Source organism: Halichondria panicea, chromosome 8 (assembly GCF_963675165.1).
Source record: "Halichondria panicea chromosome 8, odHalPani1.1, whole genome shotgun sequence".
NCBI lineage: Eukaryota > Metazoa > Porifera > Demospongiae > Suberitida > Halichondriidae > Halichondria > Halichondria panicea.
This window is the reverse complement of record NC_087384.1, coordinates 39,354-65,918: the sequence shown is the minus strand read 5'-3', so window position 1 is coordinate 65,918 and position 26,565 is coordinate 39,354. Positions and strand designations below refer to the sequence as shown.

General features: G+C 45.0%; 9 protein-coding genes and 1 non-coding gene across 11 annotated transcripts; 6 read left to right on the top strand and 4 right to left on the bottom strand.

Annotated features, from left to right (window-relative positions):
- Nucleotides 1-1,288: 1,288 nt before the first annotated feature.
- Nucleotides 1,289-3,847, top strand: LOC135339513 (isobutyryl-CoA dehydrogenase, mitochondrial-like). The gene is made up of 11 exons (XM_064535644.1): nucleotides 1,289-1,428; nucleotides 1,485-1,585; nucleotides 1,758-1,927; nucleotides 2,065-2,251; nucleotides 2,297-2,360; nucleotides 2,599-2,672; nucleotides 2,722-2,808; nucleotides 2,858-2,906; nucleotides 3,136-3,233; nucleotides 3,347-3,602; nucleotides 3,669-3,847. Exons 1-11 carry the CDS (start codon nucleotides 1,356-1,358, stop codon nucleotides 3,716-3,718), a joined length of 1,209 nt encoding a protein of 402 aa, XP_064391714.1. The 5' UTR covers nucleotides 1,289-1,355; the 3' UTR covers nucleotides 3,719-3,847.
- Nucleotides 3,764-8,695, bottom strand: LOC135339505 (speckle targeted PIP5K1A-regulated poly(A) polymerase-like). Its single transcript, XM_064535634.1, has 6 exons — nucleotides 8,566-8,695; nucleotides 8,336-8,511; nucleotides 7,925-8,143; nucleotides 7,274-7,761; nucleotides 5,128-5,453; nucleotides 3,764-4,982 (listed from the first exon to the last, which is right to left on the bottom strand). The coding sequence occupies exons 1-6, from the start codon at nucleotides 8,621-8,623 to the stop codon at nucleotides 3,961-3,963; spliced, it is 2,289 nt and encodes a 762-aa protein (XP_064391704.1). The 5' UTR covers nucleotides 8,624-8,695; the 3' UTR covers nucleotides 3,764-3,960.
- Nucleotides 8,696-8,752: 57 nt separating this feature from the next.
- On the top strand, nucleotides 8,753-12,092 carry LOC135339510 (luc7-like protein 3). 2 transcript variants are annotated; one of them, XM_064535641.1, is made up of 11 exons: nucleotides 8,753-8,921; nucleotides 8,981-9,020; nucleotides 9,078-9,288; nucleotides 9,349-9,468; nucleotides 9,617-9,790; nucleotides 10,011-10,069; nucleotides 10,137-10,827; nucleotides 10,883-11,025; nucleotides 11,251-11,494; nucleotides 11,546-11,630; nucleotides 11,837-12,092. In XM_064535641.1, the coding sequence occupies exons 1-7, from the start codon at nucleotides 8,753-8,755 to the stop codon at nucleotides 10,579-10,581; spliced, it is 1,218 nt and encodes a 405-aa protein (XP_064391711.1). In that variant the 3' UTR covers nucleotides 10,582-10,827; nucleotides 10,883-11,025; nucleotides 11,251-11,494; nucleotides 11,546-11,630; nucleotides 11,837-12,092. The 2 variants fall into 2 exon arrangements, with proteins under 2 accessions (XP_064391711.1, XP_064391710.1); XM_064535640.1 differs by having other exon boundaries at nucleotides 9,078-9,468.
- A 137-nt stretch (nucleotides 12,093-12,229) lies between these two features.
- Nucleotides 12,230-16,402, bottom strand: LOC135339502 (armadillo repeat-containing protein 5-like). Its single transcript, XM_064535631.1, has 6 exons — nucleotides 16,112-16,402; nucleotides 16,031-16,055; nucleotides 15,105-15,875; nucleotides 14,233-14,591; nucleotides 13,714-14,099; nucleotides 12,230-13,050 (listed from the first exon to the last, which is right to left on the bottom strand). The coding sequence occupies exons 1-6, from the start codon at nucleotides 16,400-16,402 to the stop codon at nucleotides 12,243-12,245; spliced, it is 2,640 nt and encodes an 879-aa protein (XP_064391701.1). The 3' UTR covers nucleotides 12,230-12,242.
- Nucleotides 16,297-20,788, top strand: LOC135339504 (proline-rich protein 36-like). The gene is made up of 16 exons (XM_064535633.1): nucleotides 16,297-16,439; nucleotides 16,575-16,764; nucleotides 17,119-18,287; nucleotides 18,588-18,889; nucleotides 19,004-19,044; nucleotides 19,104-19,154; nucleotides 19,216-19,414; nucleotides 19,463-19,510; nucleotides 19,557-19,613; nucleotides 19,662-19,741; nucleotides 19,800-19,851; nucleotides 19,914-19,972; nucleotides 20,029-20,089; nucleotides 20,150-20,277; nucleotides 20,387-20,487; nucleotides 20,609-20,788. The coding sequence occupies exons 2-16, from the start codon at nucleotides 16,682-16,684 to the stop codon at nucleotides 20,656-20,658; spliced, it is 2,481 nt and encodes an 826-aa protein (XP_064391703.1). The 5' UTR covers nucleotides 16,297-16,439; nucleotides 16,575-16,681; the 3' UTR covers nucleotides 20,659-20,788.
- A 46-nt stretch (nucleotides 20,789-20,834) lies between these two features.
- Nucleotides 20,835-22,394, bottom strand: LOC135339512 (transforming growth factor beta-1 proprotein-like). Its single transcript, XM_064535643.1, has 2 exons — nucleotides 21,977-22,394; nucleotides 20,835-21,864 (listed from the first exon to the last, which is right to left on the bottom strand). Exons 1-2 carry the CDS (start codon nucleotides 22,314-22,316, stop codon nucleotides 20,978-20,980), a joined length of 1,227 nt encoding a protein of 408 aa, XP_064391713.1. The 5' UTR covers nucleotides 22,317-22,394; the 3' UTR covers nucleotides 20,835-20,977.
- A 231-nt stretch (nucleotides 22,395-22,625) lies between these two features.
- On the top strand, nucleotides 22,626-23,084 carry LOC135340168 (protein UXT-like). Its single transcript, XM_064536492.1, has one exon. The coding sequence runs from the start codon at nucleotides 22,626-22,628 to the stop codon at nucleotides 23,082-23,084; it is 459 nt and encodes a 152-aa protein (XP_064392562.1).
- Nucleotides 23,085-23,133: 49 nt separating this feature from the next.
- On the bottom strand, nucleotides 23,134-24,029 carry LOC135339517 (V-type proton ATPase 21 kDa proteolipid subunit c''-like). The gene has a single exon (XM_064535647.1). The coding sequence runs from the start codon at nucleotides 23,917-23,919 to the stop codon at nucleotides 23,293-23,295; it is 627 nt and encodes a 208-aa protein (XP_064391717.1). The 5' UTR covers nucleotides 23,920-24,029; the 3' UTR covers nucleotides 23,134-23,292.
- A 25-nt stretch (nucleotides 24,030-24,054) lies between these two features.
- LOC135339511 (protein phosphatase 1E-like) lies at nucleotides 24,055-26,517 on the top strand. The gene is made up of 6 exons (XM_064535642.1): nucleotides 24,055-24,320; nucleotides 24,752-24,858; nucleotides 24,906-25,105; nucleotides 25,163-25,339; nucleotides 25,386-25,532; nucleotides 25,902-26,517. Exons 1-6 carry the CDS (start codon nucleotides 24,163-24,165, stop codon nucleotides 26,385-26,387), a joined length of 1,275 nt encoding a protein of 424 aa, XP_064391712.1. The 5' UTR covers nucleotides 24,055-24,162; the 3' UTR covers nucleotides 26,388-26,517.
- Nucleotides 24,601-24,673, top strand: Trnat-agu (transfer RNA threonine (anticodon AGU)). Its single transcript has one exon. It is a non-coding gene; the product is annotated as a tRNA-Thr (tRNA).
- Nucleotides 26,518-26,565: the final 48 nt, after the last annotated feature.

The following is a 26,565-nucleotide window of genomic DNA, read 5'->3' as shown; positions in this document are numbered from 1 at the left end:
AATGGTTGCAATGCACACACACAGGCACTGGTTATACTTGCAATGCACACACACAGGCACTGGTTATACTTGCAATGCACACACACACACAGGCACTAGTTATACTTGCAATGCACACACAGGCACTGGTTATACTTGCAATGCACACACACAGGCACTGGTTATACTTGCAATGCACACACACAGGCACTGGTTATACTTGCAATGCACACACACAGGCACTGGTTATAGTCGACCTATTGCTCAGTCAATGGTTGCAATGCACACACACACAGGCACTGGTTATACTTGCAATGCACACACACAGGCACTGGTTATACTTGCAATGCACACACACAGGCACTGGTTATACTTGCAATGCACACAGGCACTGGTTATACTTGCAATGCACACACACAGGCACTGGTTATACTTGCAATGCACACACACAGGCACTGGTTATACTTGCAATGCACACAGGCACTGGTTATACTTGCAATGCACACACACAGGCACTGGTTATACTTGCAATGCACACACAGGCACTGGTTATACTTGCAATGCACACACACACACAGGCACTGGTTATACTTGCAATGCACACACACACACAGGCACTGGTTATACTTGCAATGCACACACACACACAGGCACTGGTTATACTTACAATGCACACACACAGGCACTGGTTATAGTCGACCTATTGCTCAGTCAATGGTTGCAATGCACACACACAGGCACTTGTTACTTAACTCACCTATTGCTCTCTTTCAGCCAGTACTTCTGCACAATAATAATACCACAACTGAGGTCACAGAAAATGCTGATTCATCTCTTTAATAATGGTGGTTTTCATTTGTTTGTATCTATTTCACTTCCATTTTATACAGGAGCAAGAGCATCTGACTAGACTCTGCCATACAGCCTCAACCATCTATGCATCTGACTAGGCTCTGCCATACAACCTCAACCATCTGACTAGACTCCCAGCAGGGCCACACAGCCTCGACCATCTGACTACACTCAGCCATACAGCCCCAACAATCTGACTAGACACAGAATTAAATGCAACTGCTTATTATAATTAATTTTTGATTAAAAATCATCTCGTACTCCCAATTTCAAACTCTGTATAAATGAAATTGTTCGGAAAAAGATTAATATCGAGGTTCATATTTTCGGTGAGAGGAGAACTGCTGTTGACCACCTTTACCAAACCATTAGCCTCGCTCCAGCCCCTTGAAGAGTAAACAGTGTATACCATGCAGCCTTTCTCAGCGGCTTGGAATCGAGGCTATCAATCCTTAATTATGTTCTATTTGAGCTTACCCATGTGATGATCATTACCTACTGGTAAAATTAACAAGAAAGTTACAATGTTACGAGCTGTGAGGAGCATTGTAGGACTAGGTATGCGGACACGCGCTGCCTCCACCTCATGTCTGGACCGTGAGTTAGTGTAGCAACACCTCTGATCCTGTCACTGCATGTACATACTCCCTCAGCTAGTCGCGGGCTAACCAGTGAGCAGATGCAGTTACAAGCAGAGGCTCTGAGGTTTGCCAGTAACGAGATGAGCCCTCATATGAAAGACTGGGACCTCAAAGTACACACACACCACCTCCTCACACACACGTACACCACCTCCTCACACACACATGTACACACCACCTCCTCACACACACACATACACCCTCACACTCACACACACCACCCCCTCACACTCACACACACACACATGTACACCCCTCACACTCACACACACTACGCACTCACAGGAAGAGTTACCTGTTGAGGTGTTGCGTAAAGCGGCATCTCTTGGGTTTGCTGCTATCTATGTGCGTGAGGATGTTGGAGGGTCTGGGCTGTCACGACTAGACACTTCTGTTATATTTGAGGCTCTCTCCACTGGCTGTGTCAGTACCACCGCTTACCTCTCCATACACAAGTATGCTAATGTGTCAATAACTACTGGGACATATGTAATGAGTTGTGTAGCTCTAGCCTTTCATGTGGTGTTGATTCAGTGAATCTTTCGATGTCATTGCTTTAACATGTTCATTTGTGTCCCCTACGTGTGTGCAGTATGTGTGCTTGGATGATAGATGAGTATGGCAGCCTGAGTCAGCGTGAGAGCTACCTCCCTGACCTCACCACCATGACCAGACTCTCCTCTTATTGTCTCACTGAACCTGGGGCAGGGAGTGATGCTGCTAACCTGCAAACAAGGGCTGTACTAGAGGGAGACACTTATCGCCTCACAGGGTCAAAGGTGAGCCTCTCTAGTGTATAATAGTTAACCTTTAACCTCGGATAGGCATTTATTAGCGGAGGGGGTGTGGCTGATGTGTACCTAGTCATGGCACGGACAGGAGAGCCAGGCAAGTCTATGTATGTGAACTATTTGCATGTTTTCTAGAATTCAACCGATTTGGTAGCAATCTTTGGGAGCCCGTAATTTGTGTTCAGAATGTCTAATTTCAAAACTAATTGATGCATTCAATAGCTCTCAGAATTACCTTTCTAATGGTGTGCTTAGATACAAGTGTGTGTGTGTGTGTGTGTGTGTGTGTGTGTGTGTGTGTGTGTGTGTGTGTGTGTGTGTGTGTGTGTGTGTAGGTCCCAAAGGCATCTCCTGCTTCATTGTGGATAAAGATACTCCTGGACTTTCCTTTGGGAAGAGAGAGAATAAGGTATATACACAATGTAGTCATGTGATGTACTGACCACACCCACTAATAGGTCGGCTGGAATAGCCAGCCAACACGTGAAGTGGTGCTAGAGGATTGTCCAGTACACAGGGAACAACTATTAGGAGCTGAGGGACAGGTGGGTGTAACTGGTGGGTGTGGTTATGGGTATGGCCATGTCCTTGTAGGGATTCAGTATTGCCATGGCCGGACTCAATGGAGGACGAATCAACATTGGTGAGTCAGCACACACACACACACACACACACAATGTACCCTCCACCCCCCCCCACACACACACACACACACAATGTACCCTCCCCCCCTCCCCACACACACACACACACAATGTACCCTCCACTCCCCTCCCCCCCCACACACACACACACACACAATGTACCCCCCTCCCCCCCCCACACACACACACACACACAATGTACCCCCTCCCCCCCACACACACACACAGCCTCATGCAGTTTGGGTGGTGCCTGGCAATCTATTGCACTAGCTACAGAACATCTCAAGCAAAGACAAGCATTCGGACAAACACTCGCTAACTTTCAGGTAGTTAAGATCCCACTTTTCACTGGAGCTAGCAACATTACATAATTTGTATCCTCAGGCAGCTCATAGTTCCGTGCTAAACACATGATCTGTTGATTACCCATTCATTGCAGTACCTCCAGTTCAAGATGGCGGACCTTGGCACCTCCCTGACAGCCTCTCGCCTCATGGTCCGCCATGCTGCCGCTGCACTGGATGATGGTGACAATGCCACTGCTGAGCTGTGTGCTATGGCTAAACTGTTTGCAACTGATCATTGCTTCAATATTACTAATGAAGCGTTGCAACTCCACGGTGGCTATGGTTACCTCAAGGACTATGCAGTGCAGCAGTTCATGAGGGATACTCGAGTACACCAGATATTGGAAGGTCTGTAACTAGCTGTGATCTAGTGATGACCTATAATGATATCCCCTTCCCTTGTGTTGTGTGCAGGTACTAATGAAATCATGAGACTCATAGTGTCCAGGAACATTCTACAGTGAACACTAGAGCTTTGTGTACTTAATTTGTGTATGTTCTGAGAACTCTCTTTTTGTATAATAATTATGATATAATGATGTACATGATAATGTATGAAAAACAAGTTATCAATAAAATAATTATAAGAAGAATACATGCCACAATAAAATGAATGCTATAATTTAGCACATTATATAATAATATATTTGTTCATATTCAGTTTCAATTCGTACAGTATACTGTCATCGATATGTAATCATGGTTCTCAGTAGTTAATGACTAGAGGCTTGAACACTGCGAACCAGTTATCAGCGTGTGCTTTGTGGTGTGGGCGGGGGGCACTCACACACACCCTCCCTAAGCCCTCACGTCCGCCCCCACACACACTCAGTGATACCTCTAATAAAGGCGTATCAGGTACAGGTAAGCTGGTGGCCATACTACCGTCACGTCTCTTCTGTCTACAGCCGATCCAAGTGTTCTCATAGGCAATACAAGTGTAGGTGCTTGTGTGTGGGAGGGAGGCGACTATTGTGTGGAGTGTGTTCAGTGGAGACACACTCGGAGAAGCGCTCTTAACACGTTTACTCTCAGCAGGAGGTGGGCTGTCCGTTAGATGACGTTTCCTAGCAACAGTGTCCATGGTAACAGACTCGTTACTATCATCATCATCTTCAGAATGTTCAATAGTCATATCTTCAACAGGATTGTCCGAGTGAGTCACATGGTCTGTTGGTGGTGTCACATGATCTGTTGGTGGTATCACATGATCTGTTGGTGGTATCACATGATCTAGCACAGGTTCACAATGAAAGCCAAACTTGTTCTTCATTAACGAAACGATTTGGTGGGCAATGAATCGATGCAGAGATTGTTGAGTGATTTGATTGGTCAGATCGAGGTCTGTGGGCACCAGTCCAGTCTCCTCTAATAATCTAGCTATAGTCTTGAGATGTAAGGACACGTACTTGCTCGAGGAGTGAGTGGGCGGTAATGGTTGGACGGTGTATAGTTCCAATAGAGTGGGGGATTCCCCAGAGAGGCACTGCAATGCCCCAGCTAGTAGAGCAGTCAGTTCAGAGAAGATTTGTTTGCTCACATTCTTGCAGATATTGTGCGAGCGATCAAATGGATCTTGTACTACAAGAGCAGAGCTTATTCCCATTGGTCGCTGGAGACCTTCGTTAGCCTGGGCGTGGCTTAGGGGTGTATTGGTATGAACTGCCACCACTTGAGATTGGAACTGGAACGTGGAATAGTAGCGGAAGAAGTGGGCAAACAGAGCACCTGAACACAGACACACAGGACAGGAATTAATGTTTTTTCTAAGCACACCATTGGAGCTATTGAATGCATCAATTAATATTATGGGCTCAAAAATATCTACAACAATAAAATTTAATGGTTTTAATAGTACGCAGTAATTACTCACCTAGACTGTCTGTGTTGTTGGATGGCTTCAGAGATTCTATGGGTGTGAAGTCACATGACCACGGCTCGATAGTCACATGATCAGATGGGGTGTGCTGTTTAAACCACTCCATATTCCGTTGCCATGGTCCCAGCTCTTGTAGACAGGGTAGTACCGGAGGGCTTGTGTGTTGTAGAGCATGGATCACCATCAGAGAAGTAGCGTAAGAGTTGACCCTCCTCTGTCCCGCCTCTCTCATCCACAGCTTCGTGGCTCGGATTAGAGGGGTCACACGGAGGTCAAACCGACAGTACGCTGCTAGGAGACGTGAGTTGTGGACTCCTAGCCTATGAGGGAGAGATGAGTATAATGTAAAATTGAATTTTTTGTGTGATGCTCTCCAACTTATATCAAAGCACACCATTGGAAAGGCAATTAAAAGAGCTATATTTATTTATATTGAAAACATTGAATAGACTTGATCTGAATACAAAGTACAGGCGCTCAAAGCTTGCTATCAAACCATATTAAACGCGGGGGGGGGGGTACAATGATTGTCTTTCAACAGCCTTAACTTGAGTATCATTGATCCAATGTCAAAAATTTTAGGATTTTCTGAAAGCTTAGAAAGAGACCTTTCAAATGATGTATTGCAATCTAATATTTTTTCAGGACCCTAATTTGTCATTTTTCGGACCATGGGCTATTATTATTCATGGTATCGCCAAATTGGCAAATACTTTATTTCTCTTTTGATGACACCATTTGACCTATTTTTTTCTAAGCTTTCAGAAAATCCGAAAATTTTTGACATTGGATCCACAGACTTCAAGTTATGGCAGCCGAAAGAATCGCCAAACTATTGAATTGAACGGAATGTAGTTGAACATCTTTCAACAGCCTTAACTTGAGTATGATTGATCCAATGTCAAAAATTTCAGGATTTTCTGAAAGCTTAGAAAGAGACCTTTCAAATGATGTGTTGCAATTCAAAATTTTTTCAGGACTCTAATTTGTCATTTTTCGGCCTCGGACCATGGGCTATTATTCATGGTATCGCCAAATTGGCAAATACTTTATCTCTCAAATATGATTTTTGATGACACCATTAATTTTGACCTATTTTTTTCTAAGCTTTCAGAAGATCCGAAAATTTTTGACATTGGATACACAGACTTCAAGTTATGGCAGCCGAAAGAATCGCCGAACTATTGAATTGAACGGAGTGTAGTTGAACATCTTTCAACAGCCTTAACTTGAGTATCATTGATTCAATGTCAAAAATTTCAGGATTTTCTGAAAGCTTAGAAAGAGACCTTTCAAATGATGTGTTGCAATTCAAATTTTTTTCAGGACCCTAATTTGTCATTTTTCGGCCTCGGACTACCCTATTTCATGGTATCGCCAAATTGGCAAATACTTTATCTCTCAAATATGATTTTTGATGACACCATTTGACCTATTTTTTTCTAAGCTTTCAGAAAATCCAAAAATTTTTGACATTGGATCCACAGACTTCAAGTTATGGCAGCCGAAAGAATCGCCGAACTATTGAATTGAACGGAGTGTAGTTGAACATCTTTCAACAGCCTTAACTTGAGTATCATTGATTCAATGTCAAAAATTTCAGGATTTTCTAAAAGCTTAGAAAGAGACCTTTCAAATGATGTGTTGCAATTCAAAATTTTTTCAGGACCCTAATTTGTCATTTTTCGGCCTCGGACCATGGGTTATTATTCATGGTATCGCCAAATTGGCAAATGCTTTTACTTCTCAAATATGATTTTTGCTGACACCATTTGAACTATTTTTTTCTGAGCTTTCAGAAAATCCCCAAAAGTTGACATTGGATCCACGGAATTCAAGTTATTGAAAGAATCCCCTAACTATTGAAAATGAACGGAGTGTGTGGAAAATCTTTCAACAGCCTTAACTTGATATCGTTGATCCAATGTCCACCAAATTAGCAAATACTTTTATCTCTCAAATATGATTTTTGATGACACCATTTGAAAGGTATTTTTCTAGGCTTTCAGAAAATCATAAAATTGGATCCAGAATTCAAGTTAGGGCAGCCGAAAGAGTCCCCAAACCATTGATACCTTCAGTAGCTGCAGCCATTACAATGGCCACTATTATTCTGTTAGATGCTAGTACAGTTGCTCACCCGTTGTCTAGAGAGAGGTCAACATGAAGGGAGGAGGGGCGATGGTAGAACCTGACAATGGGACAACGTGCACTTCTGATAGTAAATACTCTTTCACAGCCTGCTGTACTCCGAACCAAACTAGCCATCACCTTGAGGGCATCCTGCGATTTGATTGGACGCTCAGGAGTCGAGTGGGTGGAGCCAATAGAGTCAGTGGGAGAGGGTGGTTCAGACAATGGTTGCTGTGACAACGCGAGGACGTTGGGAGGGTAGTAAGCATCTGGAGCTAACAAGTGTGTGTACTGTGGCTCCATGAGTAGACACAGGTCAGCATCCGAGGTGAGTGTTCCTAGTCCCGTGACTAGAGAACCAAATGGTAGTAATAGAGAATGAGGGAAGAGTGCCTTTAGTCGCGCCCCCAGGTACGAGGAGAGAGAGAGGATCCCTCTAATAGTGTCCTGGGTCATGGCAGTGTGGTAGGAGACTAGCTCCAGCTGACCACTCAACTGTAGGGGAGTTAGTGTGTACATTGTGTAGAACATGGCAGTGTTGTAGGAGACTAGCTCGTCCTTGTGTACATTGTGTAGAACATGGGCAGTGTGGTAGGAGACTAGCTCGTCCTTGTGTACATTGTGTAGAACATGGCAGTGTGGTAGGAGACTAGCTTACTGTAGTAGCAGTCTTAATGAGGTCCAATCCTTGTCCAGGCACTGGGAGACAACTCCTAGAAGTGCTTTTCTGCACGTCCATAGCCAATGGTTTAGACTTGTTGGGAGGTTTGTAATCTCTGGGTTTAACGACTAGGGGCTTCCCCTCCAGTAGAGGGGGTTCCCCCAACGCTGCTGTAGCACTGGGCTCAGTCTTGAAGGTGACAATAGCATACGTATCCTACACACACACACACAGGGGGTAGAGTACACACAGTGAACTAGAGCATGTGGGACAACACGAGTAGGCTTGGCTTTAGGGGAGGCCTATATATCACACAAGTACAAAATGTATTTGATACCCATTGAGATAATTATTTTGGTTGGTTGCATCTATTAATTATTACACGCAGCGTAATTATTAATTGCTAACCTTAATAAACACTTTAGTGATTTCTCCGAACTGTTTGAACAGGTCCGTCAAGAGGTCAGAGGTCAAGGTGGTGTGTGCGGGGAATCCCCTCACAAACACATTACGTGCTGCAGCTCGTTGACGGTCCAAGTTGATCTGATGACCTCGACCTCTCGTGTGCTCTGCAAGGCTCCTCTCTGGAGGAGGGGAATACCTTATATGGTGTGTCATGTGTATAAGAGGCTATTCACCTGAGGAGCAAGTTAGTTGACACACAGAGCAAGACAAGGAGGACACAATGGCAGCCATTATCACACTGCTTCAATACTCACTTTGATAGCGACGATCTTTACCAAATCAATAAGTTCTCGCTTTGTAATCAAAGTGCTGCTAGTGGCGATCTTTACCCTCTCAATAAGCACTCCCAAACACGAAGGAATGGCGAATGAAGCGGCTAGTTTATTGGACCAATTAATGGGCGCTCATCGCAATGCAGTACCTGGAGATAATGTCAAGCCATTGCAGTACACAGATCAGGAGGTGTGCAAGTACTACCTGTGCGGGTTCTGCCCATGTGACCTCTTCACTAACACCAGAGCAGACATGGGTAAGTCAGTATCATGCATCCTTGCTAGTACACTGTAGGCATTGCACTGCTCTCTACAGGCACATGTCCAGATATCCATGATCAGAAACTGAAAAACGAGTAAGTTACGTATTAATTTATCGGACTACATGTGTACCATGTGCCATGTGCTTGCAGCTATGACTCGAGTGGGCGTAAAGGTGACTACGGATATGAGTCAAAGTTTCAGCATCATCTGGAGGATATTATTCGAGATTTGGACAAGCGAATATGTCGTGGGCGTGCTCGCCTGGACCGCAGTGTGACTGCTAAGATACAGGGAGATGAGGAGGTGTCCAGTGAACGTCTGATACGCCTCAACGCACGGATCCATAGCATACTGGTAGACGTAAGTGTGTGTGGGGTGTGTGGGGTGTGTGTGTGTGGAGTGTGTGCCTCTACCCTGCAGTTAGAGGTGTTGGGTGCTGATGGACGTGTGGATGAAGCTCGTGATGTCATGGCTACTCTAGAGAAACTAGAGAAAGAGAGGGACACTGAGAGACGATCACTGCTTTGTTGGGGACCCAAGGTGTGCATATACACAGCTAATGATGGTCCATAACTTGTGTTTAGGAACGTCCGACTTCAAAGCTATAAGATGCATTTAGTAGCTGTTTGGTTGTGCTACAATATTCACTTATCACCTCATTATACCAGAGCGTATTGATTATACTCAGATGGTGGCTGGCTATGAGTTAGACAGCAACGACTTCCATGAGAAGATGGAGATGTGTGATGTGTGTGGGTCCTTCCTGGTGATAGGTGACACACAAGGACGTGTGGACGCTCATCTACTAGGGAAACAACATATTGGTTATGCTCGTATTAGGGCCACCATCACCCAGCTCAAGGTTAGCTCCCTGGAGTGTGTGGTGAGGCTCATGTGTACTTGTACTTACAGTGAGAGCTCTGTTTGTGTAGCACCTCACATGCAGGTTAGGCCTTCAGGTTAGTCCACTCATATGTAACCCACACATGCAGGTTAGGCCCTCAGGTTAGTCCACTCATGCATATGTACATTGCCTATACTCTATGCAATGTCTGATAACGTGTGTGTGTGTGTGGTTTTAGTCCTTCCAGGAGCAGTATGATGCTTCACGAAGAGAGGAGAGGCTCAAGAGGTTGAGCAGGTATAGAGTGTGTGTGTGTGTGTGTGTGGTAGTGACGTACATTGCCTCATCCTTCCTTCTCTTGTAGGACCTCCTCTAGTCCCAGTAGAGCCAAGGTGGTCTCAAGATCAAGAAGCCCTCGTAAAAGATCAAGAAGTCCTCGCAAACGATCACGTTCTCGAAGTCCTCGCAGGAGGTCTCGTAGCCCCAAGGGGTCAAGAGGTCGACGAAGGTCCCATCGCTCCAGGACTCCCCACAGAAGGTCAAGGAGGTCACGTAGTCCCAGAAGATCTGATAGGAAATCACGCTCATCCATAAGTCCAAGAAAAAGGTCTAAAAGTCCACGGAAAAGATCTAAAAGTCCACGGAAAAGATCTAAAAGCCCAAGAAAGAGATCTAAAAGTCCAAGAAAGAGATCAAGGAGTCCACGGAAAAGATCAAAGAGTCCAAGAAAAAAATCAAGGAGTCCAAGAAAAAGATCTGAAAGTCCAAAAAAGAGTATGACTGCAGAGAATGGAACAATGGAACAATGAGAGATTGATTATACATGCATTGCTGACGTCAGCATAATTATTATTATCCTTTTCAAATTTCTACAGTGGGCGTGGCTAACAGAATTAATTGTCAACTCAGCAGATTTTACTTTGGAGTGGGCGTGGCTAAACTGCCCTCCTTTACCAATTCACTGAAAATACAGTTTTTATGCTTTCTCTTTGTGAGTTGATGTTTAAGAAATGAGGAGACGGTCTGGAGCAGCAAGACAAGTGGCCGCTCCTCAGGTGAGCTAGTGTAATGGCGTGTGTGTGTGTGTGTGTTACCCCCGCGGCCCTCTAGTGTGGTCCTGACAGCACTGCTTGGTGGGAGTCACGGCTTCTCCCTTATCAAACCAGTGTAGTGTTTATATGGAGTGCCCTCACATTCGACCACTCTATAATACCAGGAGCAGCACTCTGGACACTAGTACACCTGCTACTGTGGTGAGATAACCGTGTCTGTATAATATACTGATAGTATCGTCCCCCCTACACACGCGCACACACCACACACACACACCACACACACACACACACGCACACACACACACCACACACACACACACACACACACACACACACACACACGCACCACACACACACACACACACACACACACACACACACACACACACACACACACACACCACACACACACACGCACACTAGGTCCTTGTTTGAGCTGAGTGGCAGTGTTCTAGAGGGATGGGGCAATCTCCTTGTTATGGCTGCTATACTCTATGCCCTGCTGCAGTTAGGCCTTCGCTATGGCAACCTGACATCAGGGCCTTCATCAAATACAGGGAGTGGCGGTCGGTTTAAAGAGATCTGTGCTCTGGTGGCCATTAGCTCACATGTGGTGTGGGCCTCACTCACTAAGACCCTACAAAGCAGGCACTCTAATCCTAAGATGGTGGGTAGGGACATCACATAGGGACCATTATAACATGCTCCCTCCCTCTAGTTCTATGGTGTTGGAATTATCCTCTCATTCCTCTTCTACCATCTCGGGCAGTGGCTCTCCACACCAATCTGCTTTCATATCATAGGTATTATTTAAAGTACATGTGCTAAACATTCACTGTCTTAGTACAATGCTCTGTGTTGGCCTAACCTTCTCCCCCGTGTGTTGTGAGTACTCTGTGTTGGCCTAACCTTCTCCCCCATGTGTTGTGAGTACTCTGTGTTGGCCTAACCTTCTCCCCCATGTGTTGTGAGTACTCTGTGTTGGCCTAACCTTCTCCCCCGCATGCAGTGAGTACTCTGCTTTTGCTGCCCCTGGTCTTGGATCAGCACAAGCCTAATAATTCAGAGCCTTTAGAGAACAAGCTACAGAGAATGAAAGCTGAACTGACCTCCCTAGCTCAATACATATTAGCCAGACTCAAACAAACTCTCAACAGAAGAGGACCTACTGCCCCTACTAGATAGCTTATGTGTCGGTGTATTATGTTAACGCGCTATTATGTACATGTCATCATAAATAAACATTATAATTTGTGATTTTATTATGCAATTGAAAGCTATGAAATGCCAGCACTAGCACTACTGATAGCTACATGTCTTGTGTGTGTGTGTGTGTGTGAACTTGTTACATGTACATGTCATCTTTTTATGAAATGCCATCATTATTGTCATGAACAGAATCTGAAAATCATAAATTATGCAATTGAAATGTTTAAAAACATTTTAAACATGTTTAAGACATCATTTCCTACATAAGATGTGATTAAGTTTCTAAACACGTCCCTACGTAACTCTCCCATTGCCATGACAACGCGTAGACAACTCTCACTCAAACAATAGCATTCGTGCATTCTTGATAAACAGAACATCTCCACAACGTTGCTAGGCAACACGTACTGCACTGCTGCATGTTGACAGAGAGTGGATAGTTGGTTGAGCAGATATTGTCCAGCACACACCATGACACTCAAGCAATGAGCAGCAGGCAATGGATCAGAGGAGACTCTAGCTATAGCCTCTATCAGTTCATGAGTACCATATGACTGTATTGGTGTGTGTGATCCATGTGGGGGACAATGGGGGCATTGCCAGCTACATCCATACAAGTGATGTACCAATGCTATGAATGTTGAGGGGGATGTCCCTTGTAGTGTCACCTCGTTACTCTGCCCCTCTCTATACGGACCCTCAAGCATCACACGAAACACATCAGAAGATTCACTCATGATTCGGCGGTGTACAGGAATTCGTGCAGTCCCCCCTCCAATAATCACCAGTGTGAGGTCAAAGGGGAAAAGGTCAGAGTCCATATAGCGACAGTGTTTGGTTGGTGGAGGTTGTGTGGGCGGGGGGTTATGGTGTGTAAAGTGTGGGAGGTGTGCAGCTAGTTCCAATAGTGAGTCCAGTGCCATGGATTGTAGTGAACCCTCAACGGTTGCTAGGCTACACAGATCTTGATAGCCACCGTACGAGAGCATCAACTTCTTACACACCCGCACGGACCTACAGAGCAAGGAGACAAGAGTGGATATGTTATTATAAGGAAGGCTAACAATCAGCCTAACACATGTAATGGTGTGACAACAGTGAGTACAGTGGATTGTAGTGCACTTTGCAACAGAGAATTGCCAAACAGCAAAACCACAATTAAGAATAATTAATTAGGGCCAAAACTGAAAGGTGAAATTATATTTAGCATAGTTATTTCGGTCATTTCTGATTCTACAAAGTGAATAATTCTAGCGAAGAAAAAAAAACAGAACCTTATCTACCAAAAAGGGAAAGTTGGGTCGTCACCCGGTTTGAAGTTTCACAGAAACCGGGCGACGCCCCAACTTGATTATGTACTTGACAGGAGTATGATGCATTCAAAAGTACTTATTGATTTGTAAAGAAATTAAGAAAAGTCCCCCAAGAGGGAATCGAACCCACGCCTTATCTATCATATGATCTACGAAGCCACCACCCTAACCACTATGCCACACCCTAACCACTAAGTCACGCTCCCAGACATCCTATACAGATACAGATACAGATACAGGTTTAGGGTTTTAGGCTATTATCTACATGTAATAAAATATTATTGTGGTTTTGCTGTTAGGCAATTCTCTGTTCGCAAGTGCACTTGCAATCCACTGTACTACAGGCGACTGTAGTGTAGCTTACTTGGTGCATAGTAGTGGTACAGCTAAAGAGCTGGCGTGTTTGTCATCATCCTCTCCCCTCAATAGCATGTGTGCTAGGACCCCTTGTCCATAAGGGGATTCCCCTATCTTGCTCAGTCGGCCTAATAACTCCACACAATGTCCACTCAACGATCCCTCTCCTGTCCCTGTTACTGTACACTGTAGGAGACTGGAGGGCGCTAATGTCTGGAGAACATTCTGAAAGCAGTGGGGACTCATAAGCACTCGAGCAAGGATCTTACAGAGGTGTAGGTTGGTGGGATTGGATGAAATGAAAGCCTTGAGAATGAGTGAGAGAGTGGATGGTTGAGAGAGGAGTGGTAGGCAGTCCCGGAGGTGAGACACACGAGACAAGAGCAGCACTACCTGCAGTACATGAGCATAGGCCAACAACAACAACATAATTATACTGATTTTCGTTGGTTCAAATTTAATATTCTTACAGCTCAGAATACGTAAAGCATTACGCAGTCAAATATGCAAATAACGTGTCCGTCACCTGATAGTGTAGTGATGGGTTGGGCAGTGACGCTGTGTGTGGGCGTTGCTCTACTGTAGAGTAAGAACATGACGAGGAGAGAATAGAGTCTAGAATATTAGGAGGTACATGTGTAGAGGGATCCACTTCCAATAATGGTCTCTTGCTAGGGGGTGGGCCGATGGACGGAAAATCGTCCAATGAGATTGGAGAAGGTTCAGAATCCATTCCGATTGGCTGGAGGGGCTTCGGAGGCATGAGTGTAGTGTTACCGTGGTTACAATCAAAGTCAATCTCAAGAGGTGAAATTTCCCGGTCAATAGCAGTAATCTCATCGGAGTCAGTACAACCCTCCTCGGGTGAGGTCAAAGGTGAACACCCTAGCATGGGGAGGGCTGCTGTAATCAATGGTTTGGGGACTCTTTCAGCTGCCATAACTTGAATTTGTGGATTTTCTGAAAGCTTAGAAAAATACCTTTTAAATGGTGTCATCAAACTTCATTTGAGAGATAAAAGTATTAATTTGGCGATACATAGTCCAAGGCCGAAAAATGACAAATTATAGCTCCGATTAAATGTTGGATTGAAACACATCATTTGAAAGGTATCTTTCTAAGCTTTCAGAAAATCCTAAAATTTTTTTACATTGGATCAAGTTAAGGCTGTTGAAAGATGTTCAACACAACCACCCCCCTGTTGTGCAGTATACACTAAAATTCTTCTTTTAGATTGGAAAAATTCCTAACACAAGTTACACCATAAAAGTTAGTTACGAAAACAGGTCGGCTTATAATATAGCCCACGCTTTTTTCAGAAAATGGACAATTTGGGCCCAAAACCAATCAACACACATTATTTATTGTAACAGTTACAATCAATACATGTATACATACCTTTATTGAGATGGTATACTAGTGCTGGTAGGAGGCCCATAGCTTGCACCATTCTCTTGAGAGTGGTCTCATCAAAATAATAGCAGACTAGTGCTGATACTATAGCTCCATGTATGACCAGCTGAGTCTCCTCTTGAAGCATGGTTATCAATGTACCCAGTCCACCGCAATCTCTCAACCGTTGTCTACTAGTGACTTCCCTACAGCACAAGCAAACAGACCTCACAATATCACTCAACAAACCCTGTGTATCAGAGCTGCTCTCCATTAGACCCACCAAGGTCTCTACACCTCCTGCACTGCTCAAAGCCACTCTACCATCTGAACACTTGGTTGTCTTTAGTAACAGTCTAATAGCAGCCTCTCTAATATGAGTCTCTATGTGGTGACAGTGTCGGACCACCACTTGCAGATAACTGTTGTTGTGGAGAGAGGGCACTGCATCATTGTCTATAGTCACTGCTACTAGTGTCTGCATAGCTGCCCCTATCACATGACTATCAGCTGACACTAGACAATCGGCCACAGCTTGTATTCCCTCTACACTTGTAATCTCATCCCGGCAGTTACTGTTCCCGGCTAATATTCTCAAAGCTCTCAACAAACTTCTCTTGCAAGCGTTGGATCCTCTGGCTAGTGACAGTACTAATAGAGAGACTGCTCCATCAGCTAGTAGGGTGGGTATGTTGTGAGGGTCCAATGAAAGGTTGGCTACCAATCTAGCGGCTGTATTGAGCACGTCACATTCTTCAGTTCTCCTCAGAATATCAACTGTAGGGGATATAATCAATTGATACATCGAGGTGTACACACACGTCAGCTATTAATGCACAAGGACTTGTATTAATAGCTCAGATACTAATTGTGTAATTATAGTGTGTGCGTTATTGTAAAATCTGCCTAATTATTCATTAGAATGTATTCACCAATCATCTGGTGGTCTGCCATCACCTGTGCGGGCAGAAATAGGATGATACAGTTATTAACACACTCACACAACCACCTACAGTGTCTCTGCAGCTCTCATCCAAAGCACAGATGTTTCCAAGAACACCCAGCAACAGAACTGTATCTTTTCCTGCGCATGCGCACTGGGAAAGTAGTTGCAAGAGTAGTTGTGGTCCTGCACAGCTATTAAATGCGTGGGAGGGGCTCGTATGACGTAGCAATGAGGTCTTGAGCTCAGAGACAATCTTCCTAATATCTTCAGTTAGCGTGGACCCAGTGTGACACGCACAGAGGACATTAAGCCCATCCACAGCTTCCTGGAGAGTTGTTTGAGAGGCCCCAGACGCCATTAGCCACTGTGCAAAGCTTGCAAGCTTGGGGTCAAAGGTAAAGCTTAGCTAATGTCTCACGTGTATCCTTGTTGTGGTTTATAGTGTGTGTGTGTGCTAGCTAGCTTTATAGTGTAGGAGATAACTTGCAAGCTTTGAGACTATTTTTCGGTTGCTTCTGTACCTCCTGCAGACGCGCACCTACCTCACGCAGCTAAAGGAGAGCCTGAAGCAACTATCAAGAGGAGAGATATAAAGGAGCTTGTAACCACAAGCTTGAGCTAGCTCACAGCCTTAGCCATGACATCTACTGGAGCAGCAAATATGGCCACTGAAGATACTGAAACAATATCTCTGATGGAGGAATTGAAATCTAATGATATGTGAGTTTGACTAACATCATTCATTGATATGCACCACCACACAAGCAATAAATATGCTTTATATGTACGTACCCGATAATATGCAGCTAGCATGTGTAAATGGATGCATAGTGAAAGCACATACTTCCTGCGATGTGTGTGCAGGAAGTTAGTTACAGAGCTACTTTCAAAACGAAGGGGACCCAGCATTAAATATTGAGCATCTTTGAACGGTTAGTTCTGTTGGTCCAATAACGTTAATTTTAAGATTTTCTGAAAGCTTTGAGAGAGGCCTTTCAGATGATGTGTTAAATCCAAAGTATATTTTTCGGCCTGTTAATGTGTTGTCAGTGTATTCACTGTCCCCATGTACAGGTCTGACCCCTCCACTGATAGCCTCAACTCTCTGCTGGCTAACCTGGGAGCCTCCACTGGACAACTATCTAAACTCTCAGAGCTCCCAATATTGCCCAACAACATGCTCCTAGTGAATGCTGCTCTCTCTAGTCTGTCCTCCATTCAACCACTGGACACACTCATGAATGAAACATTTGATCAATCGATGCTAACACCGTCCGCTGCAAGCAACAACCAATCGTCAGTATCTACTAACATTCCTGTTACGAGCGTAGAGCAAGACACACATTTATCATCAATGATAGCTGCTGCCTCTCAGCTTGTAGCCGCCTCTAACACTATACCAGTCACTTCAAGTCAACCAAGAGTATCTGCAATGGACATTTCCGTGTTCACCTCTTTGCTAAACCTGTTGCCATCAGTAAACCAACCCACAGTGACTTCTACCATACCTGTGAATGTGACTACTCCTAGTGTCAATGCTATTATGGCCCCCCCACTGCCGCTAGCTCCCCCACAATCAATGGCCCCCCCGCAGGTGATGGCCCCCTCACAGTCAATGCCCCCCCCACAGGCGATGGCCCCCTCACAGACAATGGCCCCCCCACAGGTGATGGCCCCCTCACAGTCAATGGCCCCCCCACAAGCGATGGCCCCCTCACAGACAATGCCCCTCCCACAATCAATGGCCCCCCCACAGACAATGGCCCCCCCAATTGTACAGCCAGTGACTAGCGCAGGTCCTCCTAGGGTAGTCTCCATTATTCCTCAGGCTATTATTAGACCTTCTCCTGTGATGTCTGTCAAATCCCCTCCTTCTGTTGTCAGTCCTCTGCTTACCAACACTGTACGACCTCCACACGTACCCAAGCCAGTGAAGGCTCTTCTAATACCCCCCTCCTCCGCGGCACCCACTATACCTCAGATAGTGGCCTCCTCTAATTCGAGGCCATTTCCTGGTCAAGTTACAGCTGAGATACTCACACACTTCAAGCCCCCTGTTACCAAGACAACGCCCCCTCAGGCACGTGTGAGCGCTGGTGAGATCCTAGCCAGTGTGACTGGCCACAATGAAGCACGCGCTACACGAGTGGGCACACCAGCATTGCAGGCACATGAGCAACTGCTCTCTGATGATGAGTCAGACGAGGAGATGGACACTCAACCACCACCACCACCAGCAACAGGTAACCTTTATATGTGCCTTATATGTGTGTGTGTGTACCCTCATGTGTGTAGGCTATAGGTACATGTACCCTTATGTGTGTAGGATATGTACCTTTATGTGTGTAGAATAGTACCTTTATGTGTGTGGATATGTACCCTTATGTGTGTAGGATATGCACCTTTATGTGTGTAGGATATGTACCCTTATGTGTGTAGGATATGTACCCTTATGTGTGTAGGATATGTACCCTTATGTGTGTAAGGCCATGTATACCTTGTGTTGTGTTTTGTACATTTGATATCATGCTGCTTGTGTACAGGAGACAACCACATCATCCCAGCACCAGTACCAGGAGTGACAGTGGTAGCTAGTGAAGGGCCCAGCTCATCACGCAGTGATTCACCTTATGCTGATGATGATGACTCATTTGCTGACTTCCTGGCTAGAGAGGTTCATGAGAGTGCACTAGAGAGGAGAGGGTCCTCTAGCTCACGCTCCCCCACACCATCACTGGCTGACATCACCTCACGTCTACAAGCTGGACAAGGACTGAGCAGGTTTGGAGTGACTGCCTCTTGTCCTCCTGCTCCTGTTCAACTACCAGAGGGCTCTGTCAATGCAGTGAGTCACTAGCATGTACAGTGCACTTAATGTAGATAATCTTTGACAGGAATGCCACATCCACAAAGTTGTGGTTTTCATGGTTCTATAAGTTATTCAATTCTTTCTTTGCAGTCTCTGGACATGACCTCACGAAACTTCCCCAAGAGGAGCAAGTGAGTCCCCCTAACCCCCAACCCCCAACCCCCAACCCCTAATATGTATGTGTTCACAGATATGCCCACAGAGCTGCTATCTCTGCCATGCATCCCTACAACAGGACAAGGTATGTACACACACACGCCCACACCACATCCACACACCCACACCACACTACACACTCACAGAGGTGGTGGTGCTAGTGTTGCCAAGACTCTGGACCTACTCAAGGCTGTACTGCAATCATCCTTCAACATGGAGGTCAAGAGGTTATGTGACGATTACATGCACATCTTCAGTCAAGCTGCCTCTAATGTACGTGACAATACTGGAGACAGTGTCCCTGAGGCCACCATACGCCTGTTAGTGTGCAAGATGATTGAAGAGGTGTGTGTGGGTGTGTGTGTGGGTGTGTGTTACTCTCTCTCTCTACAGGCTCAGCAAGGATATATACAGGGCAAGTGGGAGTTTCCCTATGGAAAGGTTTGTTTGCTCATAATTATGTCTTTATAACTGATTGCTTACACAGCTACCTCGGAGTAACAAGGTCGTGACCCCTACAGGCTCTCCAATGTCCACTAAGAAGGTACCTACCCCCCACACTGTATATACCCCCCACTGTATACCCCCACAGTTGAAGGCTGAGAGGGTGGAGTCTCGTTATGGACCCCCTAAAAGGATACGTAAACCCCCTGCAGAGAGAGGGGCTGACAAGTGAGACCCCCCACAGTCTCATGAGTGTGTGATGTGTGTGATGTGTGTGTGTGTGTAGGTCCGCTGTGTGGAAGTGGGGGATGGACAAGAGGCGACTGGACCCTGGGAAGGTGTGTGTGTGTGTGTGTGTGTGTGTGTGTATTGTCACTAACTGCTATTTGTGTGTGTTTAGTGGGAGCCAGAGAAGATGACTTCTGATACTGTGTTTTGTCTGGGAGTCAATGTCAACAAGTAAGTGCCCCCTTTATTACTAGTGTAGTCACCATGGTAACCATGGTTACCCTCAGAGCTTTGGGCCACTCAGCCAACAGAGGAAAGGTGTACTATCTCCACCCTGAGCTATTCAAGGTAGATCACACACCACACACACACCACACACACACTACACTGCACACTGACTCTGTACAGTATGCCTGTGATGGTGATGACAAGACATGGCTATATGAGAACAAGTTCCTGCCAGTACACGGAGGAAAGGCATTCCTGATGATCTTCCAGGAGGTGTCCACTCTAGTCACCACTGAGTCCCTCTACAAGTGAGTCCCTCCCCTCACACCCATACACACGCCCCCCCCACACACACACACACACACATACACACACACACACACACACACACACACACACACACACACACACTATTAGGGATGTGCCAGATGTGGTTGCCTCAGTAGCAAAGCTGCAGCAGTTCCGAGTGCCTCAGTTTATGGTGGATAAAATGAAGACCTTCATGAAATCAGTGCAAGGTGTGTGTGGTGGCACCTGTAGCCATTGTAGGAGTTCAGAATGTTAGGCATCATTAATTTATTTGATCTAATTATGTGTAATGTATACCACCCATTATCACTATGGTTACTTCCGCTACAGGCTACTTTGCTCAAGAAGCCAATGGAGCTGCACAATCCACCAAGCCTTGAGCTAGAACACTGTGAACACATATAATTATAACTATTAGGAATTTTATAAACTAACTATAATTATCCTTACTCATCAATCATTTTTGTTCAATTATCTGTAAACCATGCAAAAGAGACATCTGTTATGTCACACTGTCTAGTGTGTAATTACTGGCTGGACAAAAGTCTTCATAGCACACACATCAAGAAAACCTCATCATGTACATATAAATAGAAACAGTTGTAAGCACAGAATAGTGAAACCACATTGGTTTTTAAGAAAGCAGTTTTTAGGAGTACATTACACAAATATTTTCATGGTTTTATGGGATATGATTGTTTAGGCACATCTACAGCCAACGACTTTGACTTGATTTAGTTTAATGATCTGCGTCTCCAAGCGTTTTGTTTCTCTATTGTAGACTCTCATTATCACATCAAGATGATCATATTCCTCTCCTGAGCAGCAAGGCTCGATGCTGGCAGCAGGGTGGTTACTACCCAACCGGCTCAGGAAATCAAACCGTTCAGAGCTGAGTACTGTACTGCCTGAGATGGTTGGACACGGCCCTTGGCAGTAATTGGCCTCAAAGGTTTCAGGATATACAATGGATTGTAGTTTGAGATCTGTCCTGAAGTTGATAACAAGTGGTTTGAGACAGCATAAGTCAGCATCAGAAGTACAGAACATTATTTCTTCATTGTGTGTGGAGCGTTTGTTCAGTCGACTAACACTCTCTCGTGGTTTGTGCGAGTTGACTATCACTCGAGGAAGTTTGCTCAAATCTTGTGAGGCTGTAAGGAACTTGACTATAGCCGGGTGTATTCCTTGACTGTCCACCTCAGCACAGCTAGGGGAGCTGTAGCAATACACCACCACCTCCAACAACACTTGCCCTTCAATGTTTTGCTGTATCCACATCTCGACTGCTTTTGTTATCTCAAACACAATATAACCATCTCCGAATGTGTCGATGTATTTGCCCTCAATAACACGTCTCTCCTTGTCATTAATCACAGTGCTAATCTCAATATATTGTCTGTTGTCTCTTGACTGTATAGATGGGCTTGTACGTGTGGGCAGTTGGTAGAGCAGTAGATCAGCTCGAGAGATGAGCTTTAGGCTGTCATTGAGATGGAACTCTAACTCGGCAGTGTATCTCACCAGTACACCTCTCGTGGCAGTGGTGGGGGCAGAGCGCCTCCTCCTAGCAGTGGCTTCCTTATCTGTAGCAGAATAAACAATAGAGGCTAATCTGTGAGCTGAATGACAATACAATGGACTGCCAATTATTATATAATCAGTTGTTCAATGCCCTCTCTCTCATGCAACACTCACCAATGTTCATTGACACATTGAAGGATGTAACTGGCTGTGCAAAGAAGTCCCCATCCTTGCAAGAGCCATCATCCACACGCTCTGTAGAGTTGACTAGGGCCTCATACATGAGCCGTACGGAGTCATTGTTAACTGAGGCAGTATCCTCAACTGTTGCTTCAGTTTCATTGTCTTGCATCAGTGGTGCAAGCTGGGCTTGTATACTCCCCAGCACGTTGTTTAGCCGTTGCTTTGCGAGGTGGTCTTGGTCGACACTTCCACAGCCACTGCCCTCAGCCCTGCAGCTAGTGGGAGAGCTGCACAACACAGCTAGGAGAATAAAGGGGAGATACTGAACCATTTTGCAGGCTTGAGACTTGGCAGAATGCACTGATTTCTCCAGCTATGACAATGAATATTAGATCTACTTCCTATAATAATACCTGTGTGAAGGAATTAAGGTGGGAGTGGCTCATAGCTAGCTCTAGCACTAGCCTCGATCCCAGGCCTAGTTTTCGCTTTTATAACGGTTTGCCTAACCGTTATAAAACCGAAAACTCGGCCTGGGATCATGTCTGCTCTCATCTAGGAGGTATTGCCCTAACAGATATTAGAAGTGTTTTTTTGATAACTCTAATAATTATTACATTTTACAGGGTATACTCAGTAAATGGACTCCCTTCAGTTACCTGCAAAGGTGGAAAAGTATGAAGATTTCCTCAACGAGCGATTGAGGACAGATCTGAAGATGGTGTTGAATCAGCGAGACCAGTTGTACAGTGACATAGGAGAGCTGACTCAACTAAAGCAGACCATACAACACATGCAGAGTGTACCCCCTCCTCTCAAGACTATGGTAGACATTGGCTGCAACGTGTATACACAGGCTAGAGTGGAGGATGTCTCCACATTGTGTGTAGCTGTAGGAATGGGGTTCTTCCTGGAGATGGAGCTAGGGGAAGCAAGTGTGTACGTGGACAAGAGGGTAACAGAACTGACAGAAAGAGCTTTAGAGTTGACCCATCAAGCATCTCTTATAAATGCTAGAATCAAGATGGTGCTTCAAGCACTCAATGAACTGCAATTTAGTAGTGACACTTTAGAGCAGCCTCATAGACATGTATGGTGATGGTTCATGCAATTCCTAATTGTTCATGCTAATCATTTATTCTCATAAATTCATTTTAAGGTGTCATAATGGCAAAGACCATTCACAGCACATATTTCTATCACACAGACAAAGGTGATAAACAATGAGAGCCACTTAAGAACAACATACAATAAGACCTAGTACACAAACGACTGTTCACATAGTTACACACATAATTAATTATATATCACTGGTCAAATGACGCTTTAGTGGCTTGAATAATTCCAATAATGACTCCAAACAATCCAATGGCACTTGCAAAGATCTCAATAATAAGAATCTTGACAAAGAGAGCACCATCTTGAGCATCAGCCAGAGCAGCACCACTACCCACCAGCCCAACAGACAGACCACATGCGATGTTAGTGAGGCCTACAGTGAGACCTGCTCCGAACAGACTGAACCCAGAGAACACAGCAGAACTAGAGTAGCTACCGTTTCCATCATACAGCTTCTCATCCGATACTTGAGAGATCTTTTGCACCATAATAATGGCTATAATAATACCATAGATGGCCACAGCTTCACAGAATATGATTGATATGAGATTACGAGTCTTGATTCTTGGAGCCTTGACTCCAGCACCCAAAATACTAGATCCAGTCAGAAATATGCCCCATGCTGCTCCCACTATAGACAGTGATACAGCTAGTCCCGCTCCCAGGCCAGACCACAGGTAAGGCGAGGTACCTCCTAGGAACTCCCCAAAGTCGATTCTGCTGCCTAGTCCAGTGAGATTGTAGTAGAGGGCCACAGACACAAGTGTGAATATGAGAAGGTAGTAGAGTATCTGGTGGTGAGCTCCACACAGCATCTTGGTTAGTAGAAGGTGATCGTATATATCTAGTGATCAATTCAAAAAACAGCTTCTTTACTGATGAAATCCTCACTGCATATTTTGTGAGCTCCTTATCACATGATAAGGTAAAGGTCTTGTGACTGACCAGCCCCTCCCCCTTGTCTCCACACCCATCAACAGCCCCAAACAATCAATCACTCAGCTCTCTGGAGGATTGAACACTTTACTATACTAGGACCAGTGGTGAGCTAGCTAGCTATGGAGTTCTCTGAGACAGCTAAAGCGAATGCTCTCAAGTTTCTGGAGGAGGTGGCCAGCAAAGAGAGGCCCTCACTGGCCCCACACTACCCACAACTGTGCTTGGCTGAGGTGGAGGCAGAGTGCCTAGACCAGGCAAAAAACTACCTCGCTAAACTGTGAGATAACATGTGTGTATGTGTAGTGTGTGTGTGTGTATGTGTAGTGTGTGTGGTGTGTGTGGTGTGTGGTGGTGTGTAGTGTGTGTACGTGTGTACGTGTGGTATGTCTTGTATAAAGTTCGTACATTTATTATATAAATGGTTGTGGGACTGTGCACAGCCAACTTTTGTCTTTTGTACATAAACCAAGGGTTGTTTGTCCATTGCTATTTTCTACTTACCGATCTGTACTGTAGTTACATGTAATAAACAATTAGTTGGTCAAATTCTCTCAGCAGGCCCTGTGGCTTAGCGGTTAAAGCGCCTGTCTAGTAAACAGGAGATCACCGGTTCGAATCCGGTCAGGGCCTTTTTTGTTCTTCAAATTTAGAAATTTTGTTTTGTCTTTAGATTGTCCACTTCATTGCTTTTATTTTTTATGCCTCTAGATCGTGCCCTGGTATCCTGTCGTACTACATATCATGTGAGGCATTTAAGAGATTGTCCACTTCTCTTGACAAGTACCTCCTCCCAAGTGAAGAAGAGTCCAGACCAAGTGAGTTGATTTACTGATCTCATAGATATTGATACTCTTTCACTTAGTGTATAACAGTGATGGTGTGCTGAGTGATCTCCTGATAGAGCTGCACAGTGTGTGTGAAGAGTGGGCAGCCAGTCTACCGCTAATGACTGCCCCAGTGGATAAGGTGGATCTCAGTATCTTTGCTATCAAGAACACTCGCAGGAAAATGGAGGATCGACATGCGCTGTGTGTGGACGTGAATGCCCTCTTTGGATTAAAGGTATGGACCCATACAACTGCTGTGTATATTGTACTCACTCTCTCTCCCTCTTTATAGGACTATCCTCACCAAGCCTACTACTCTATATTCGATGGGCACATCGGAGTGGAGGCTGCCTCTTACGCTGCAATAACTCTACTTACTAACCTTGTGAGACATGAGCTGTTTAAAGATGACCCAGAAGGCGCTCTCAAGGGCGCCATTAAAGTCACTGATGACAACGTTTGTAGCAAGGTGAGCCACTCCAGTGTATAGCCTAACACCATCATGACCTCCTCAGAACCTGCCTCGCAGTGGCACCACGGCTGTGGCTTGTCTACAGAGAGGGAATAAGGTGTACACTGGCTGGGTGGGCGACTCACAAGCTATGATTGTCAGGAATAGTGTCCCCACTCAACTAGTCAAGCCACACAAACCAGATCAAGACGTAAGCACTGTCTGTATAATTATGTGTGTTTGGGAGATTGGAAATAAAATTGGTGCACATCCGTCTAATGAATGTGTGTGTGTGTACCTGCTTGGTCAAAACAATCATATTCAATGTATCATAATTATTGCTAAGTGCAGAGACTTCTGCATATCAACATGTAGCAGGACTTGACCTCACTCGTTATAAGCAAGCAGCAGAATGCCTGCAGTGTGTAGACTAGTGTACAGAGCCTATAGTGTGGTCCCACAGTGTACACTGTAGCTTCTAGTCAGGCTTAAGTGGGTTGTATCTATTATGTGTGTGATAAGACTTGACACACCCACCATTGTGTGTGATAAGACTTGACACACCCACCATTGTGTACAGGATGAGCAGCAGCGTATTGAAGCGGCCGGCGGTGTGGTGCTGTGGAATGGTGCTTGGAGAGTGAATGGAAACCTATCTGTATCTCGTGCTATTGGGGACGCTCCTGATAAGAAGTTTGTAATTGGAGTGGGTGATGTAAGTGTGGCTGACATTGAAGGAACAGAGGATTACCTGATGCTAGCGTGTGATGGTATCTGGGATGTGTTGAGTATGGAAGAGATTGTGACGTGTGTACAAGCTCATCTAACAAGCCCTGGGGGGTCTAAACAAACCGTTGCCAAGGCGATTATCCAGCTAGCCAAGAGTGAAGGTTCTGGAGACAATATGACAGTCATTGTGTCGTTCTTTAGCACCTTCATCCTACCAATCCAAGACCCCCCACCAGCATCTACAGATGCTTCAGTGGATACACAATTGTCTGAAGAAAAGCCTAGTGCTGAGAAAGTGGACACTAGTGGTCAAGAGGGGGAAACCCCTAGCAATTAGTGTTGCTATAGTAGACGTTATCACTTTTTGTGCGTATTGCCAGGTTTGATTTTTACATAATAATTTTATCACAGAGTTTATGCACCGCACCCCTTTTATTGAAAACGAAAGATTTTGCAGTAATATTGAATTTATGAAACTACACAAGGCGTTCTCTATTTAAAATATTAATGGCTGG